At 45.0% G+C, this 20,710-nt stretch overlaps 1 protein-coding gene across 1 annotated transcript in view; it reads left to right on the top strand.

Moving 5' to 3' along the window:
- Nucleotides 1–20,710, top strand: part of MYO3B (myosin IIIB) — a 449,841-nt gene that overhangs the window by 70,989 nt on the left and 358,142 nt on the right. Inside the window, exon 6 of the mRNA XM_066575886.1 lies at nt 5,301–5,446. Coding sequence (XP_066431983.1) covers nt 5,301–5,446 — 146 coding nt within the window. The remainder of the gene's footprint in view (nt 1–5,300; nt 5,447–20,710) is intronic.

Here is a 20,710-nt window from a genome sequence, read left to right as displayed (position 1 = left end):
TTCCCTTTAAAAAACATTTTGTTTCACCATTTGAGAGAAAACCCTCTTCATCAACAAATATCCAGCCCATCGTTTGATTACCTATTTTTAATACATGTCATTGAAAAAAAAAGTTAATTTTGCAAAGATTAAGCTGAACGCAATTGTGCAAATGTGCAGGTTCATAGTGCATATCCTCTGAAATCTAGCAGAAGATTAGTGCCATCTGGAGGCAGATAAGGTGGTTGCAGCATTGTTACCTACATTTTGTATGTTTTTGTCCTTAATTTATTGGGTTACACTTGTAGTTGTTGGGACATTAATGAGATTTAATAAGGGAGTAAATTGTATGTTTTCCTAACGGTTAGCAGGATGGGCTTTCTGATGTGCTGTATAACTGTAGCCTCCGGAGTTCATCGCTGCCCTATTTCCCTTCAGCATTCCCCTCGGAGTATTCTTTTAACACGGCGTGTGCTCAGTGCATCAGATTATGTTGCAAGTGGATAATTGTAGCACATTATGGAGTTTTCTCCTGCCACTCATCAGACCTAATTCAGAAGTCCGTGGACGGCACCAGGGGATTCAAGGTCACATTCAGGTTAATAGCTTTCGGGCTGTTTACTTTTATTCACTATTTATCTAAAATTAGCGCCGATGATTGGTTGATCGTACATGCGGTCCATTGCCATTTAAACATCCCATTACATACGATGGGTAATCACTGGAGCTTATATAAAAAGTGACGTAATTGTGCTAGAAGATTCCAGTACTGTATACATAAGGCTATGTTAACGGGAAGTTTAGCCCTACGTTCGGAAAATACACCCTGGCGTATAAACGAAATATATCCAGAGTGCTCCATTCACTTGATGCCGGGCAAAAAAAGAGTGTCCTTTTGTCCTGTGTTTAGCTGATGTACATCAGAATACATTTTTTTTTCGTGGTATAGAATGGCGTTCACTAAGCAATTCTATACAAAGCTTCACAGGTATTCGCAACAGGGGGTGACTCAGCGCAACGTATTCGCACTATGAACAAGTGTATTGCACTGTACTCTTTGCGCCTGCAGGGCATGGTTTTTTGCGCATCGGACACAATGACTTCCCGATTTAAATGACTGTCTAGTTTAATGAGTTCCAGATGTGTTCTCCTTCCCATGTAATTGCACAACGTACTGCACATCTCCTTGCATATTGTGCACACATTTGTGTACCCAACCATAGACTTCTATGGGAACCTATGGTGCGCAAACGTGAGCATGCTGCGTTTATTTTTACGCATGCGAAATGCGTGTGCAAAAAAGGAAATGTGCATGATCCCAAAGTAATCCATGTGTTCTATTCTCTGCGTATTGCGTGCACAAAATTTGCGTACGCAAGTATGCCCGTATGAAAATGCCCTAAGACACTACATGCTGCTCTGACTGGCGAATGCTGATCTTGTGAGCAGTACTGGTTAATCAAAGCAGGTGTAGTGTCTTACACTAATCATGTGCATCAGGTAGTTGGAGAAGCTGATGTCACCATATTTGTTTCTCCAGGCCGGATGGTCGCTTTAATAGGTGCCGGTTTTCAGGTTCTTCCATAGATTGAACGCCTAGAGAAATGCCCTGTGGTGTGCTTCTCTGCGTACCCCACTCGTCAGTACATGCTTGGAAGGTACAGATGACAATAAGCGCCACTTCTTTCTGATGTATAGATATGCCACAAAGATGTGATAGTTGACCCTTCTACTTTTGGGAACCCCATATATCAGGTATCATGCTCCTCATTCCACTAAGAAAGAGTTAAGGTGGAGCGGTGTCTGCCGCTCCAGTGTATGGTACATAGTTGTGAAATATGCCACTCCTCCTGTGCTCTCCTGATAGATGGGAAATGGCCTCACAAATAAATTATAGCAGCATAAAGCGCTAAATAGAAGACGGAGGAGGAGGTGGGGGATGCAGCTGCAATTCCAAAGTGTTTGCTAACCAGAATCAGGAGGAGAGGGGGCAGCGAAGAAAGACATCGGATTGGCTTTAGGTGCTTTTACATGGATTGATTATCAGTGAAACAAAATTGCTGTATCATTCAAATTTGAACAATCGTTCAGTGTGAACACGGCCAACGATTGTACAATGAACAATATTCGTTTGCTTATCATTTATTTCATGCAGGCATGAAAATTATTGTTGGCTCATTCGCTAATCATTCGGTTTAAATACCGATCGTTCAGTCATTCTCATTCATTGTTTATTGTGAATGGAGGCTGGCAGGTGGAACAATCTCCCGCACGCTCTGCCCCAATTCACAGAGTGATTATCCTTCTGTGGTATAAAAGCACAGGAGCGATCATTGCTGGGATGGCTGTCAAGCACTTCAGCTTTCGGCAGTTGCCACATGTGACAGTAGCTTTGTCATAATAGACAGAAACCAATTGCCTAGGGTGAATGCACACGGGCGGATTTGAATTGCGGAATCCAGAGCTGGCGACCGTCTCAGGATTCCGCAGCAAAAACCGCCCATAGCATATGCAAAAGTGATTCTTCATGCACATGGACGGAAAACAATTACAGTTTTTGTTCGCAGATGAAAAATCGCAGCAAGCTCAATTTGCTGCGGATTCTGCACGGATGCTTCCATTAAGGTCAATGGAAGCCGTCTGACCCGTGGCCCATCCGCAATGTCTAAATTCCGCAAGAGAAGCAGAAGTTTGAAAACAAAAAAATCTGTACTGCGCATGTCCAACGGCGAGCCGTGCGGCCTATCTGCAGTACAGAAAAGAGGAAAAAGAAAATACACGTAGATGCCAGCTGGGCACAGGGTCGCTTTCCGCTGCAGGCTCCCACATGCCGAATTCAACCCGCCCGTGTGCATACGGCCTTAGGTATCCACTCCTGGGTGTGGAAAGATTGGAAGGGAACAGGTGTAGGGAGCACACGCTGGCCATTTAAAAGAGTCGACAGGAGCCTGCATGAGCACTATGGGCAGACACCAGAGCGCCAGCAGAAGAAAGACTACGGTGTGCACTGCCTGGATGATGGTGATGCCTGGGTGCGGCCTAAGCAGCAAGTGAGGTGGGCAACGGCAGTGTGCCATGACATTGTGCCTCTCCCAGCAACTATCTGCAGTGTCCAGTAGGGGGAGCTCTCTACATACAGATTTATACAGCCCCTATGCTACTGTAGCTGCATAAATTAGCTCCCCCTAGTGGTGGCTGCAGTCAGTAAGAATTGCATTATATCAGAGTTCTCTATCATTTTTAAGTACACCCTTGCACAGTAGTTTATCCTTATGATCAAACATTCATACAATTTATAGAACTATATTACCAAAAACAGTCAAATATCCAAAGACCTTGTTCCATGCAGTAGTTACAATTTTCTCATTTGTGTACCCTACAAATAGCGATGGCTCTGTCTTATCGTTTCTATAGTTTTACAAATATTCATTCCATCATGGAGATCATTAAAATGTAAATCAGGTGTGTGTCACCCATAACAATGTCTGCGCAGAAGGAATGATGGCACTTGTGTTTCCTTGTCATTGCACCCATGAACGAAGGCTTCAAAATACCAATGCATTTTACTCTCCCCTCTGGAATGTCCTCTACGTCCCTCCAGTTTCCATCTGACTTGAATTTAATCACTGCCTTTTTAATGTATCAAATAAAAGGGAACAGAAGAGCGGCGGCGCTGGGGGAGGACTTGTATTCAGACTACGTAGAAAGCAAAGTACTCTCTGCATGAAATAAGCTGCACCTAGGGGACTTTTTTATATAAGCAACTCCTTCTGAGATATTTCCGGCATGACAAATAAAAGCAGAAGCTAGCGGCAACAATTGTGAAGGCTGAAAAAACAGTTCTACTGTATATACAGGGGGTGGACAAAAATATGGAAACGCCATACAACATGCATGCTTTAAAATCAGTCTCTACATGTCTTACTGAATTATGATTTGTAATCCCATGTAATTTAGGCAGGCCGCACCCGGGCATATTTGCATTGTGGAATCCGGAACGGGTGTCACAAATACCGCCCATAATATGCTATTGAAAAACACTTTTTCCTGCACAGGAGCGAAAAACTAATTGCGATTTCAGAGGAAAAATCGCATTGTGTTCTATTTTTGTGCGGGCTCTGCACAGACGGCTTCCTTTAAAGTCAATGGAAGCCGTCCGACTCACGGTCCTTCCGCAATTGACATTGCAGAAGGGTCACGGATTCCGCTTCATCGCTAGGCGATGATGCAGGAAATGCAAGGGTTTAAAAGAAATCTGTACTGCGCATATCTGATGGCGTGCCATGCGGACCATCCGCAGTACAGAAAAGAAGAAAATATGACAGGTATGTGCGGACAGGTATTGTGTCTCCAATGACAAACATCCAGCCTTACTACACTGATAGTGAACTGGCAATCAGCTGATCGCCAGGGATCCTAAGCGACCGGTCGCTGCAATTAACTATTGACGACCCATCCTTAGGATAGTTTTTACTTTGAAAACCCCTTTAAAAATAACTACAGAGATTATCGAAAATCATACTACCATATAGTGCCTACATTACACTGCCATATATTTCCTACACAATACGGCCATTCAATGTACAATTTATACTGCCATACAGTGTCTAAAGTGTAGAAGTTAAAAGTAATGTCCCTAGTGGTCTAGGGTAGAAAAGGTGTTAATTGTAAGGTCCTGGTAGTCCACGGCTGTGAACGCTTTTATGTTTCACCCTCAGGTTGCTCCTGGAGGTACAGTTCAGGGGGCTTGGGCAATTACTTTGCCACTTAGACCTCTCCTGAGTAGCACCTATGAATGACTACTGACAATTATAGTTTTATGAAAAGTAGGTGATGGCGATGAGCATAGTGTCACACAGCAGTCAATTGCATGTGATAGTCAACAATTCAGGTTTTAAAGGTTCCTTCTTGAACCCATGATCATTGCCCTGTTCTTTATTTAATGGATTCCCCTTGGTGTCCATGTAGAAACATGGCTACTATGAGTTCTTCGAACTAGATGCAAGTTTCTGCCCTGCTTAATAGAAGAGGGTTCCTGAGCAGAGGATCAGGCCCTCTCAGGCACCATGGCCCGGATGTGATTGCAACCTCTGCATGCCCTATGGCCATGCCCAAGCCATCATGAGCCAACAGGAAAAATCTAAACAAAGAAACTATTAAAAATGTAACCTAAATCCATAATCATATCAGCCTAATGCTTAGCAGAAATATTACTTTATTATCACTTTATTACATTATTAAAGACCAAACAAAAATATCATTTATTAGGGCTTTCTATCATTTAGCATTGACCTCGTCTGGTGGTGATTTTTTTTCTATAGGTCATCGCTTGTGAGCAGCAGTATGATTACTCCTATGATGTCCGCTGTGATGTTTGGTCTCTTGGGATTACAGCCATTGAGCTGGCAGACGGAGATCCGCCTTTGTCTTCAATGCATCCAGTGAAAGCGCTCTTCAAGATCCCGAGGTAGGACACTAGATGGCTGTCTTGATTCACTGGATGTTTAGCAACATTTAGAAAAATACAAATTTAACTATGCAGTGAAAAAAAATGAAAGCTACCAAAACAAACTAGATAGGGAGTAATAAATTGACATGTTGTTTGTGCGTATTTGTATGCCGTTACCCATAAACCTCTGCTGCAGTTTATCTATGCCTGACAATGGCATGGAGCAACAAAGCATATTATATCTCTTTTTGCCCTTTACTATTTCAGAATGAAAAATGATACGTATGTTTTGTATATTTTTATAAATCACCTCTTAAGCAGTTGTCTCTAATAGATTGCACTTTTTACATATGCTTTTTGGGGGCATCATACCCCTCTCGAAATTAGGTAGACTCAGAAGCTGAATAAATGGTGAATCCTACATTTGGTGGAACATTCTCGTCCATTGAAACCAATCCACTCCTGCTGATTTCAATAGGGGCTCCTGCAGTGAAAATGGACCTATATATAACAGTCCCCCCACCAATAGCAACTGATTGCAGGAGCTTCCCGCTGTAGGCCCATTTTTTGCAATCAGTCTGAAAACCCTCGGTCTAAAAAGGAATTGTACAAAACCGGCAATGGATAAAATATTGTAAATATAATTTAAAAATACAGAAAAAAAACCCTGAAACAATACATAAAATGTACAAAAATTTCCATCTGACGGTTTCCAATTAGGCTTACGTTAAGCTAAAATAAAATCTGTATTTTGTTTCTTATCTAAGTCGCTAATGCAAATAATTTTTAGTTGCTGTAAAGAGGAACAATGACAATATTTGAACTAAGCTCTTGTCACATTCATACAATTATGGTCGCCTTTCACATCTTTCCATGATTGCAATTTGCATTTCTGATTAGCTCAATTTATATGCAGATGAGCTTGTGCGTCATAATGTTATCTACTCTTACCCAGCCCAGGCTTCAATAACTCACCAGCATGAAATAATGAATCAGGCATGAGCAGCGGCGGATCTTGTTGCCTTTGGATGAACGTAGAACAGGTCACAGCAATTACTTTAGCAAGGGGAGGTTCCAAATATCAAAGCTAGATCCCATATGTTCTATCAGACGAACGGATGAAGGTGTTCAGAGACAACGATCGCAGTAATGGGGAATGAAAAGATTAATACGCAGATTAGCAGATAGGAATAAATACATAATTGTGGGATTTCTTTATGCCTTTTACACTGTTTCATATTGATGGGTACAAAGCTTTGGAAGATTTGCAATGATAATCAGCTTTTCGTAGCAAGAAAATCATCTCTGCAGTAATTGACTTGGTGCTACATTGTGGAGAGTGTTCTCCTAGGTGGTGGAGAAATTTGTAATCTGGTGGTCCGCTTCATGCAATCAATGAGTCTTGGGATACGTGCCATGGACCACTGCTTGCCACCACTTGTAATGCTCCTACTTGCCCCCAGCGGTGGATAACATGGTGTTTGCACACAAAAATAATGCTAGGCAGACACTTTTTCAAAAATGTTCAGTTTTTTGATATTCAGATTTTCTGAGTCAACGCTTGCATTGCTCTTTATGGGAAATCCTTGCATCATTGCTTTTATACACTGTGAATGTAACAATTATGATAATCTGCTGGAATAAAAAATGTAAGCACGTCTACGAAATTGTAACATTTTTTTTTATCACCGACATATTACTACTGTTTTGTTCTGTTACTGCAGATGAGCTTCATTGCTTAGCTATAGACGTTTTCGGACTGACCTCTGAGCCAATGGATAGGTTGAGTGTTAAACACTGAGAGCATAGTCATACTGTATGAGTAAGAAGCTATGGTTGTCCCAAGTGTCAAAGGACTAAATTAGCATTCACATCACAAAGTTTTATGACTATGGACTAAATATAAAAGTCTAGGTATGCTGGTTGGAACTCCGCAAGGAGAATCGGTGTCTTTGAAGGATTGGCTATGCTAAACAGCCTTATTGTGGAGGGTCAGTATTTTTGCTTGTGATCATGCATATGAATCCATGTCCCTGCCATGGGTAAAGACAACCAACTAAATTTTTGATACCAGCATTCAGACCTCCACCAGATTTTTTAACAGAATCTCAAGTTGATACTGCTATAAATGCTTGTATTTGTACATTGGGGAGGGGGAATTATTAATAAAAAAAAAAGTATGAGCCCAACTTCACTCAACAGACTTAGGAGAAGGAAGAAACAGGTCCATTTTGTTGGCAGGTCGAGGCAAGATGAAGAGGACCAAGGGCATTAGTATAGGTGTACAGTGTGATCCAAATCTCAGGGAAATCCAGAATATCTTTGTTACCATGCAGGGCGGCGCTGGGTCCTGCGACTGGCGCGCACCGCTCTGATGTCGGCTCCGGCGTCCCGGAGCTCTGCAGTCGGGGCTCTCCCGGCGGCGTGGGGCAGTCAGCGTGCGGCGGCATGGGCGTGTCCGCCCGTAGGGTGCCGCCCGCTCTCCCCCACCTTCCTTATGCACAGTGGGAGAGTCGGCTCCTCCCACTCTCCGCCCCCGGGTGGGGGCTTGAAGTTAAAAGGCTGGCAGTGACCTGAGCTCACTGCCAGTTATTGGTTCTGCTAGCCTCTAGTCAGGTCTGTTCCAGTCTGCCCTAGTTGCTTGTCAGTATCCTTGCGTTTGTCTGTGAGCTCCACCTCCAGCCTTGATTTACCTAGTAAGTTTTGTTGGTCTGTTACACCTGCCTCTTCTGTCGGCACTCTGTCCCCCGCTAGTTAGTTCCATCGTGGTAGTCGCCAGGTCCCTAGCCAGTACAGGGACCGCCGCCCAGTTGTCCGCCTGGGGTTAGCCAGGGCCGAGGCAAGTAGGCAGGGACAGTGGGGTGCGGGAAGTTCAGGGCACCCCATCTGGCGCTCGGGGGGCAGAGTGCCGTAACATAATAACTGGCCCTTTAAAACTGTTTGTCATGGAGGCAATCACGAACCAGCTGCAGGCCCTGGGGCCTGTGATCCAGGATTTATCCGCCCGCATGGCGGCCCAGGAGCAGCGGGAAGTGTCACAGGGGCCGGATGCCTCAACCAGCCCCGAACCCAAGTGCCCTCTTCCCGAGGTATTTTCTGGAGAGAGGAATATGTTTTTTGTTTTCCGACAAGCGTGTCGCCTGTTTTTTCGGATGCGTCCCCGTTCTTCCGGGTCGGAGGCTCAGAGGGTCGGGCTGATAATGTCCCTGCTGCGGGGCTCTGCCCAGACATGGGCCTTTTCCATCCCCGAGGGTTCCTCCTGCCTGCAGTCCGTGGACTCATTTTTTCAGGAACTCGGGGGTATCTTCGACGAACCAGACCGAGCGGGGTTGGCGGTTTCGCGGTTGCTGGCGTTGCACCAGGGGTCGCTTTGTGTGGAGGATTATTGCTCCAACTTCAGACGCTATGCAGGGGATACTGCATGGAACGATAGTGCTCTGAAGGACGTCTTTTTGCAGGGTCTCTCGGATGCGGTAAAAGACCTGCTGATTTCCCATCCCGTTCCCGGGTCCTTAAGGGAGGCCATGGAGCTAGCGGTGAAGGCAGATAGGAGGCTCAGGTCTAGGAAGCAGGATAGACAGGCCCGTAGGGTCAGGGAGGTCATTTGTCCTGTTCCCTCTTCTTCCGTACCTGTCTCTGCCAATGGAGGTGGACCCGCTGGACCCCAAAGAGCGACGCCGGATTCGTTTGGTGCATCATCTCTGCTTCTACTGCGGGAAAGCTGGACATCGGGTGATCACCTGCCCCCTGAGGCTTCAGCGCTCACAGTCCGAACCGGCGGAAGAGCTCCGAGTCCTAGGCGATTGTAGGGAGGATCGCCTAGGACTTCAGGTACTTCCTAAACTGTTGGTACCTTGTCCGGTTAGATTCCGGAATTTTTCCCGACCCGGGAAGGCGTTTATTGATTCCGGAGCAGCCGCTAACCTGATAAGCATGAGTTTCGTTAAACCTTTGATCGCAGAATTTGTGGCGCTGGAGACGCCAATTCATTTTACCAGTATTGATGCTACCCCACTCTCTACAGGCCTGGTACGATGGAGGACCCCAGGATTACAGTTCACGGTGGGGGTTCTCCACTCGGAAGAACTGTCTTTCCTGGTTATGGAAAAAATGTCGGTTGATGTGGTGCTTGGTATGCCCTGGTTGGCACTGCACAACCCCCAATTTGATTGGTCCACCCGGGAATTGACTCATTGGGGATCATCCTGTCATAATCACCTGTCTACCATAGCTGTGTGCTCCGCAGATACTGTGCTCATTCCGGAGTATTTGTCAGACTTTCAGGATGTATTCTCCAGAGAACTGTCTAAGGCTCTGCCTCCTCATAGGGAGTGGGACTGTGGTATTGATCTGATTCCCGACAGTCCCATCCCTAAGGGAGCCATTTTCAATTTGTCAGGCCGTGAGCATGAAGCCCTCAAGTCCTATATCTCAGAGGCTCTAGCCAACCGACATATCCGGCCGTCCAGGTCTCCTGCTGGGGCAGGTCTCTTTTTTGTAGAGAAGAAGGACGGGACACTAAGGCCTTGTGTGGATTATCGGGCCTTGAATAAAATAACAGTGAAGAACCAGTGCTCCTTGCCCCTAATTCCTGACTTGTTGAATCAGGTGGGAGGGGCCCACTGGTTCTCCAAACTGGACTTGCAGGGGGCTTACAATTCGGATTAGAGAGGGAGATGAATGGAAAATGGCGTTCAACACCCCGTTAGGACACTTTGAATGTCTGGTCATGCCGTTTGGACTTTGTAACGTTCCCGCTGTGTTTCAGGGGTTTATGAACGCTGTCTTTCACGACTTCCTGGGGGTATTTATGGTCATCTATCTTGACGACATTCTGGTGTATTCTCCTGACTGGGATACACATGTGCAGCACCTGAGGTTTGTTCTGACCCATTTGCGCGAGTACCAACTTTTTGTCAAGTCCGAGAAATGTACTTTTGGTTCTAAAAAAGTATCTTTCCTTGGTTATGTGATTTCACCCACGGAGATTCAGATGGAGTCTGATAAAGTAGCTGCAATCTCCCATTGGGTCAGACCAGACAACCTTAAGGCTCTCCAGCAGTTTTTAGGTTTTGCAAATTTTTACTGCAAATTCATTAGAAACTACTGTTATTGCTCAACCCCTGACCGACCTGACTAAGAAGGGGGCCGACTTGGTAAAATGGTCGCCGGCAGCCCTTGAGGCCTTTAGTCAGCTAAAGAGGGCATTTACGACTGCCCCGATGCTAATACAGCCGGACGCACGACTACCTTCTTTCATTGAGGTAGATGCGTCTGAGGTGGGGACAGGAGCAGTATTGTCACAGGAGGTCAGTGGGAGATCTGAGTATAGCCCATGCGCGTTCTTCTCGCGGAAGTTTAATTCAGCAGAACGCAACTACGACGTAGGTAACCGTAAATTACTGGCTATCAAATGGGCTTTGGAAGAGTGGCGACACTTTCTTGAGGGTGCTAGACACCCAATTACCGTGTATACTGATCATAAGAATCTGGTATATCTCGCCAATGCTAAAAGACTCACAGCTCGTCAAGCCAGGTGGGCGTTGTTCTTCGCCAGGTTTAATTTCGTCGTGACATATATCCCAGGGGAGAAGAACGTGAAGGCGGACGCCCTATCACGGAGTTTCGGGGTGCCGGAAAGTGAGACTATGACTCCCGAGAATATCTTGGCACCTGGCGTGGTGGTGGCAGCTGTAGAGTCTAACTTCGTCCCCCAACTACAGAATGCCCAGCAGGTCGCTCCTTCGGAGGTGCCGGAGGGCAGATGGTTTGTGCCAGAGACCTTACGTCTTCGAGTCATGGACGAATCTCACTCGTCGGTTCTCGCAGGGCATCCAGGGTTTCAGGGGACCCTGGATCTTTGTTCCAGACACTTCTGGTGGCCAGGCATGGCTCAGGAGATCCGCAACTTCGTTAGGGGATGCTCAGTCTGTGCTCGCAACAAGAGTCGACGGCGTCCTCCGGAGGGTCCTCTGAGACCGCTACCGGTTCCTTCCAGTCCATGGTCGCAGTTATCGGTAGACTTTATCACTGATCTACCAGAATCCCAGATGTGCACTACTATCTTAGTGGTGGTCGACTGGTTCTCAAAGATGGCACATTTTGTGGCGTTAAAGAAGCTACCTTCGGCAAAAGAATTTGCCAAGATTTTTGTAACAGAAATAATTCGTCTACATGGGGTTCCCCAAAATATTGTATCTGATCGCGGGGTTCAGTTTGTGTCGCAGTTTTGGCGTGCCTTCTGTAGAAACCTGGGAACGTCGCTTTCCTTCTTGTCAGCATTCCACCCGCAAACTAATGGTCAGACTGAGCGGAAGAACCAAGATTTAGTGCAATATTTACGGTTATTTGCTAGCGAAAAGGCTCATCAGTGGGCAGAGTTCCTGCCGTTGGCAGAGTTTGCACTAAACAACCGCCCTTGTTCTTCCACTGGGGTATCTCCATTCTTTTGTGTATACGGTCAGCATCCTCGTTTCCTTACAGCAATACCTACTCCTTCGGTCTGTCCGGCAGCGGATGTCGCCAGAGATACGCTTCGGGGAGTATGGGAAGAGGTACAGAAAAACTTGGAAGCAACGGGGACTCGTATGCAGTTGCGTAGTGGGAAGAGTCTGTCTGTATCTGAACCGTACAGGGTGGGACAGAAGGTATACCTGTCTTCTAGAAATCTCAAATTGAGGGTCCCATCCTTGAAGCTAGCGCCACGTTACGTGGGTCCGTTTGTCATCACACGGGTGGTAAACCCGCTCGCCTACGAACTGGGTTTGCCAACTACATGGAGGGTTCACAGGGTGTTCCATAAGTCTTTATTGAAACATTTTGTCCCTTCGGTGATACACCTGCCTCTTCTGTCGGCACTCTGTCCCCCGTTAGTTAGTTCCATCGTGGTAGTCGCCAGGTCCCTAGCCAGTACAGGGACCGCCGCCCAGTTGTCCGCCTGGGGTTAGCCAGGGCCGAGGCAAGTAGGCAGGGACAGTGGGGTGCGGGAAGTTCAGGGCACCCCATCTGGCGCTCGGGGGGCAGAGTGCCGTAACAATCTTCTAAACGAAAATAGATACAAGTAAGGAACTTTGTAGAACATTTAGATGGGGAGTGGGGAAACTTTTTGGTACCATGGTGATGCCTGTTGACAATTTTGTTGGTAGCCATTTTGGATTCAGCCCAAGAAATTTCAATGGAAAGGGGGTGATGGGATATAAGATTTATAGGTAGATTTTCCACCAGTTCTCAGATGACCAATTCTTGAATTGTTCTGCACACTACCAGTTTCCCTGAACTTCTGAATCCATTTTCTAATAGTTCGGGCACTTACTGGCTATCTTCCTGGGTGTTCTTGATTGAAAGCCTTGTCCACCTCATGTGAACTTCTGTTATCAAACATCAGGATGATCTTTTCATTGAGAAGATATTTTTGGTGGCCTTGACTTTTGAATCATCCTGTATATGGAGTACATTTACTTATTTATTGCATTACAGAATGTTTCAGCATTGGACTGCCTTTATACCTTAAGAAAGCATCCATCTGATGCTGAAATTCACTATAGTGTAATACATGTGCAACCAGCCGGACCGTAGCAAAGTGAGCAGCCAGGATGGTGATCACGGTGGCTATGCTGCTTTCCTCACTAGCGGAAGACGGTGCAGAGTTGAAAAAAAAAAAAAAATAAATTAACTTTTCAGCTTTTGGGTGCTACCCGCGAAGTCGGACAGGGTATGATGTTAATTGTCAGTTTGTGACGCCAGTCCATTTACATTCCAAGGCCTGTGCTGGACAAAACAATAACACAAAAATTGGGAAAAAAAACAACAAGTGTAGTGTGGTATCTCAGTGCAGATGTTAAATGGTGGGAAGGAGCTCCAGGAGGCAGAATTAAAGGTGAAAACAGGGAACAGTTTATTTCTAAACAGCAACATCAGACTTCAGCTTTCTTGGTGCTAATTCAGAGTTACTTTACTTTGAAGCATATTATTCCTTAAAGGGGTTGTCCCGCGGCAGCAAGTGGGTCTATACACTTCTGTATGGCCATATTAATGCACTTTGTAATGTACATTGTGCATTAATTATGAGCCATACAGAAGTTACAAGAAGTTTTTCACTTACCTGCTCTGTTGCTAGCGTCCTCGTTTCCATGGAGCCCGTCTAATTTTCGGCGCCTAATGGCCAAATTAGACGCGCTTGCGCAGTCCGGGTCTTCTTCTTTTCTCAATGGGGCCGCTCGTGCAGGATGCCGGCTCCGTGTAGCTCCGCCCCGTCACGTGCCGATTCCAGCCAATCAGGAGGCTGGAATCGGCAATGGACCGCACAGAAGCCCTGCGGTCCACCGAGGGAGAAGATCCCGGCGGCCATCTTCAGCAGGTAAGTAAGAAGTCACCGGAGCACGGGGATTCAGGTAAGCGCTGTGCGGTGTTCTTTTTTAACCCCTGCAACGGGGTTGTCTCGCGCCGAACGGGGGGGAGGGGGGGGGGTTGAAAAAAAAACAAAAAACGTTTCGGCGCGGGACAACCCCTTTAAGCAATTCGTGGTACCATTGGAACCCATGCAGGCATGAAGTACAGACTTTCTATCTGAACACAAAACGGTCTCTCTAACAGTAATTAGGCACAGGATTCATTTCTGTCCTCTATGCTTTGCCCTCCTGCTTCTTTCTATTTCCTGGACTGTTTAGTTCCTTTTTGTATAAAGTTTTATTTCTAGTGCATTACAGTTACTTTAGGTCCTGGCTGAGTCTTCTATTCTGAATCTCTTTTAATGCATTACAGTTACTTTGGGTTTGATTCTTTTCTCTTCATTTAACTCGCAATCATTACTAATTTTACTTTTATTTCTCCTCTTTTCTTCTGCAGGCAATAGTCTAATTTATATGTCTGCCAAAAAACAGGACCATCTGAAGCATTGGTTTCCAATGTACTCATTCAGATGACCGATTTTTAGCCGTATATAAAAACGTTGCGCGACCAAAATCGGTGACCGAATTCGACTGATATATGCCGGCGGATGGTGGGGGAGGGAGTTTAGCTGCATCCAACACAGGGGAAAAAAGTGGATGAAACTGATAGATCAACCTACTTCTCATTGCAGAGGCATAACTTGAAGCTCCTGGGCCCCAATGCAAAATCTGTAACAGGGCCCCCAACCATACCAACTATAATGCTTTATTCATAGTACTGGGCTCCCTATATGGAGAAGAGAGGCCTTATGGGCCCCCTAAGGCTGCTGCGCCTGGGTGCAACCGCATCCCCTGCATCCTCTATAGTTACGCTTGTGGGTCATTGTACAGGAGTGCTGCTGGCACATATAGATGATACACCACCAGCATTCTCAGTGAGGTGACCGATCAATAATTGTTTTATGACACTGCCCTAGTTTCTATTTTCCAATATTTTATATATACAAAATTAATTAATTTCAACATACAAAACCGCATCAGCAGAGGTTGGCTATAGGTGGCGCAAAAGTAGCGGTCGAATTCTGGCCCTATTGCCTTTGCCATCTTGCAAGACAATAGTATTAGAAATGGCATGCGGTAGGTTGGGGTCAAGTTAGAGATTTTGCATTGTAGCCCATGCTAAGCGTGTTGGCATTAGCAGTGCAGACATGTATCTTCTTAAGACTATAAAAGCCTATTTTAAATATAGTAGGTATCTTTTGACCCTTTGTCCTTGCCGCGGTTGTCCAAAAGTACCAGGAAAGAGGACCGAAATGTAAGGCCCCTGGAGTAACAGTACAGTTTGTTTTAATTGCCTAAGATAGAAGTCTCTTGGTTTAATTCAATTAGTACAATTCTAGAAGAGCTGATAATCAGTAGGATCTGCTTGTCCCGCGAGCACTGTGTCATCACAATTTTCACTATATATGATTTTAAAAACCTTCATTGATATGTTTAAACTGGAACAGCAACAAGGCAATAAATATAACATTGTACTAGGAACCACAATTACAACCAGTAATCATGTTTTACTCATCAATAAAATATAATTATGTGAGATAATTAATTGTGCTGGGGAAAGGCTATGCCGAGCTCTAACTACTACCATAGAGTTACTGCGACAGCACATTGCAAAGACGTTTTGGTTCTGACTTTAATGTGGTCCATGTAGTGGATTAAAGACCTCATAAAATGTAATACACAGGTAGGTATTGTAACTAACCTGTTTTGGTGTTCAAAGGCATTAGAGAAGTGGCAGAAGGGTGCAAAGGTCCCAGATTCGCAGCTACAAATAAAAGGGTTGAGTGCCAAGGTGAAGGACCCGTTTTTGAATCCAAGATTACAACTGATGTGGCCCCCTCACACTCGTCAATCTGCAGATAAATGCTAAAATCTATGGATGCAAATGTGTTGAAACACCACAAGGGGGTCACTATTACCAGAATCAGCCCAGAATATTCATGTACCATTCTGCTATACGTAATACTTACCCAAGTGATACTTAGAGATCTCTAGCACTTTCTTGCCATGAGACATATATTAGCAGTAGACATGAGTACTTTTCAAAATTTCAGTTCAGGTGGTTTGACGAATTTCATCAAAAAAGTTTGGTTCGGTCTGAATTAACTGGACGTTCGTAAACCCCCTAAAACTGGTATTCAACATTATCTACTTGTGCTGGTGGTTGTACAATGGTTAGAACTGTTGCCTTGCAGTACTGGAGTCCTAGGTTTAAATCTGATCAAGGACAACATCTTGTAAAACTCCGTTCAGATGTTGCCCTTGCTCATAACTTAAAGGGGTTGTCCCGCGAAAACAAGTGGGGTAAAGCACTTCTGTATGGCCATATTAATGCACTTTGTAATATACATCGTGCATTAAATATGAGCCATACAGAAGTTATACACTTACCCCCTCCGGTGCTGGCGTCCCCGTCTCCATGGCGCCGACTGAAGCCTTCTTCTCCTTCCATTAGATGCGCTTGCGCTGTCTGGTCTTCTGTTCTGTTGAATGGGGCCGCTCCGGCGTGCTCGCGCCGGAGAGCTGGTCTGCGCATGCGCAGAAGACCTGTGCAGCGCGAGCACGCCGGAGCGGCCCCATTCAACAGAACAGAAGACCAGACAGCGCAAGTGCGTCTAATCCAGGGAAAAGGCAGCTTCAGTCGGCGCCATGGAGACGCGGACGCCAGCACCGGAGGGGGTAAGTGTATAACTTCTGTATGGCCAATATTTAATGCACGATGTATATTACAAAGTGCATTAATATGGCCATACAGAAGTGCTTTACCCCACTTGCTTTTGCGGGACAACCCCTTTAACTTAGGATTCCAGCACTGCAAGGCACTCCAAGTGCTAACCACTGAGCCACCAAGCTGCTTCTACCTTCCTCAGATGACGAGAAGAAGAAACACAAAGAAAACATACAAACTCCATGCAGATGTTGTCCTTGGTTAGATTTAAACCTAAGACCCCAGCATGTAGACCCCAGTGTAACCAATGAGCTACATCCATTGAAGAACCACCACCACACTCTTAGACAGTCTTCAATACTAGTTTTAGGGACTTTTAAGAATGTCTGGTTTAGCAGAAACAAACTGCCAGAAGTATGGGTTTCTTACTGAACTATTAGCAAAGCTCCACCTGGCACAGGGGTCTACTGTTCAGTTTACTCAACAGTAATTAGGCCATAAGGTGAAGTCTGGCCTGCACACTTCCTATTCACCAGCCCTGCTGTACATGTAAAGCACAACATGAAGACCATGTAAGTACCCTCTAAAGACATGGAGCAACCTCCTTGGGGTTTTGATCTTAGGTACTAGACCAGTGCTTCTCAACTCCAGTCCTTAACAGTCCTCAACAGGTCATGTTTTTGGGATATCCTTAGTATTGCACAGGTGACATAATTATTTCAGTGCCTCAGAAGATGCAACGGGCGTTCTGTCAACACCATATCTACAAATCATGACATCTTGGGGTTAGTTGGCAATCGAAGTTAAGAAACTCAGTATTAAACTATGCCACTGTTAATTCTATGACTTATCATAATAAGTAATCATGGGGCCCCAGAGCAAAACCAGTATGGGACCCCACTTTAAGTGGGCCTAGAATGTGGCGCAGAGTGTTAAGGCAGCAGAATATAGTCCTAAGCTGTCACCCACGACCTGAAGGTTGTGGGTTCAATGTCGCATGGTTCAGGTAGCTGGCCCAAGGTCAACTCAGCCTTGGTAAAATGTATTACCAGCTTGGTGGGGGGTAATAAACAAAATTACCTGAAAGCGCCGCAGAATAAGTTGTCGCTATGCAAATAACAAGTCCCTTCTACCATCTCTATTCATTGTATCTACCCACTTTGCCCAAGCCGTTCAGTGCTGTCCATATTTTTTTCTATATCTCTCATTCTTCTGAACTTCCAGTCTTTCATCCTTGTCTTCCTTTTTCAATGCACCTACCTGTTTTCCATCAACAGTTCTCCAACTCTCATACCCAATTCGCTCTCAAGAGTCACGTTAGGCGCCCTCAGCTACTGGGTTCCGTAGCAGCTGCTATACCTGCTACCCTGGTAGTTACACACTTGATCTATATAATGACCTGATTCACATTACTATAATCCATTAGTCAGTGCTTTGTAATATCGTGATGAGAAGTGCGTCAAGGACTGCTAAATCACAGTGCAGCTTTAAACATGAAGAATGCTTATTTTTAAATGGCTTTCAAAAGAGCAGCTCATTAATACAATCAATAGTAACACACACCTCATATTAGAATTGATTGCTTTCACAAAAACTATGCTAATATCACATTATAGTTTTCGGTTATGGAATGGCAGCAAGAAAATTACAAGCTCCGGTTGACTGACTCACACAAGGCACCCTTTAATCTTCATTTTTAATGCATAACATTTGACATACTGTATGACGTCAAAAACGATCTAGGCTAAATCTAAACCTTTAAGAGGCCACTGCAGATATGAAAGGGGATTGGTTTTATAAGTTTTCCACCCAATTTCAGATTCATAATGGTGCTATTACACATTTATGTTTCTGTCTGCGTTAAAAATGCACTAAAAACTCACTTGAGAGCCATATGGAAAAATGCATGCATTTATACATGCAGATTTTAAGTGCCTTTTTAGTGTGCTTTTTAGCGTAGACAAAAATGTAAATGTGTAGTAGTGCTACTGTCTCCTTTAATTAAAATTTCAATTCTATTAGTAATCAAATTATATTTAAAAAAACCCCTTACTGGACCCTATAGTGTCCCAAACTATAAAATCTAAATGAGTAAGCGGAGTAACTGCCCCAAAAAGGGCAACCCAAGGCTGGAACCCTTTAGGCCGCCTTCACATGGGCGAGAATATTGCGTGAGTTTGTGCGTTGCAAGACGCATGAATTTGAACCCCATTCTTTTGAGTGGCGTTATACACATGAGCAATGTTTTCCCTCACCGCACCGTGATGCAGGAAACAAATCGCAGCATGTTCTATCTTTCTGTGTGATCTCGCATCACAGCGCCCATTGTTTTCAATAGGGCCAGCAGCAGCATTGCACCACTTGCTAGGTGCACGCGATGCGAGATCCCCCATTGAGAATAATGGGAGAAGCTCCACGATCCTGACAGCCGCAGTGGAGGATCCCTTCTACCTGGAAGTGATGTAAGGCGGTTTTGTTACAAAGACGGCTCGCATCTGCGAAGAATTCACATGTTGGTGAGCGCGATGTCGGGCCATGATTCACAGCCTGATATTGCACTCGCCCATGGGAAGTTAGCCTTAGGGAGAAGCAGGTCAGGTTCCACTGCATTAGAGAGCAAGTTGGCTTTTAATCGATTCAGGGACATGAAGAAGTGTCGATTTCCTAATCTGCCTAGGGCACGGCACCAAATCACTTTGTCCCGGCCCTGATGGCAACTATATTCTTTCATCATTATTAAACATCTTTATAGCTACACGGATATTGCAGTAGTAAATACTTATTTCAAGTTGATTATATGTATAGTGCCAACATATTTGCAGCACTGTACAATGAGAGTCCTCAGTCACATCAGTCTCCATTATCAGTTCCAAATGGGGATGACATTCTAATTTTCCTATCTCAGACACACACATAAGGGCAATTACCCTATAAGTGTGTTTTTTGGAGTGTAATAGAAAACCTGATTATCTGGAGGAAGCCAGAAGAATATACTTCATAAACTCTTATTATTTCTCTGGCTATGGCCGCCAGCAGACGGCCGGGTCGGATCCCGCTGCGAGAATTCTCACAGCGGAATGTGGACCCGTGCCCCCGCACAGCCCTGCAGCTCACCCACTCCTGGCGTCTCTGAAGCTCTGTGATGTGCCAGCTGCCGCCCAGCGAGCGCATGCGCAGAGCGGAGCCGGCGGGTCTTTACTGACATTTCTGTGTCGGCTTCTGCGAGACCCGCACAGCTCTAGAACATGCCGCGGTTTGTTTTCTGCATGTGCTTTCATGCGGACAAATCGCGGCTGTGTGCATAGGATTGCGTTTTGTAATGCAATCCTATGCAGACGGGCACGGACGGAAATTCTTACTGTGTATGTTGCATTACTGAACTTGTTGCTACATAATCTACAGCTGATACCAGCTTCCATATGAGTATATTTTACCTCCGTATTTCGCAGTGGTTTGCAGACTGTAAGGCTTTATTTACACAAGCTTTTTAGTGCAGCGATTTTGCCGCGATATAACGCTGGCTGAAAATCGTGACCTTCCGAATCATTGGATTCCAATGCATTTCTTCAGCTGAGCGATTTTCCAGTGCGTAAAATCGACCGGCCTGAAAAGATAGGAATTGTCCTATCCTTTGCCGGAATACACCGGCTGTTCCGATAGACTCCTGTGGGAGAAATTGGTAGTACATATTTGGTCATAAAATCCTAGAATGGTAGCGTTGGAAGGGACCTCTAGGGTCATCGGGTCCAACCCCCTGCTCAGTGCAGGATTCACTAAAGTATCCCAGACAGATGTCTGTCCAGCCTTTGTATAGAATCATAGAATGGTCAAGATATGGGACAAGTCAAATGAATAGACGACTCTAGGCAACAAGCGTCTGTGCTTTCTAATAAAGTATTTGTCTCTTTGCATTTTTTATTGGGATGTCAATGTATACAAGGGGGATTAACTGCACATCAGTTCTAAAGTAAAGTGAGAAATATGGATTGTAATGTTCAACGAGCATTTGCCTCACAGGACCAGTCCACATTATAAAACACTTCTATTACCAACCTTCAGATGATAGATGAGTAGAGCTGGTTATTCCTAAATGGGTCCGAAATCCACAAATAACTGGAAAGAAATATTAGAGCTGAAGAGGTCTGAGCAAAACATTTTAATAGTCCA

This window comes from Eleutherodactylus coqui, chromosome 8, assembly GCF_035609145.1.
Source record: "Eleutherodactylus coqui strain aEleCoq1 chromosome 8, aEleCoq1.hap1, whole genome shotgun sequence".
In the NCBI taxonomy this organism is placed as follows: Eukaryota; Metazoa; Chordata; class Amphibia; order Anura; family Eleutherodactylidae; genus Eleutherodactylus; species Eleutherodactylus coqui.
This window is presented reverse-complemented; position numbering and strand designations above follow the sequence as displayed.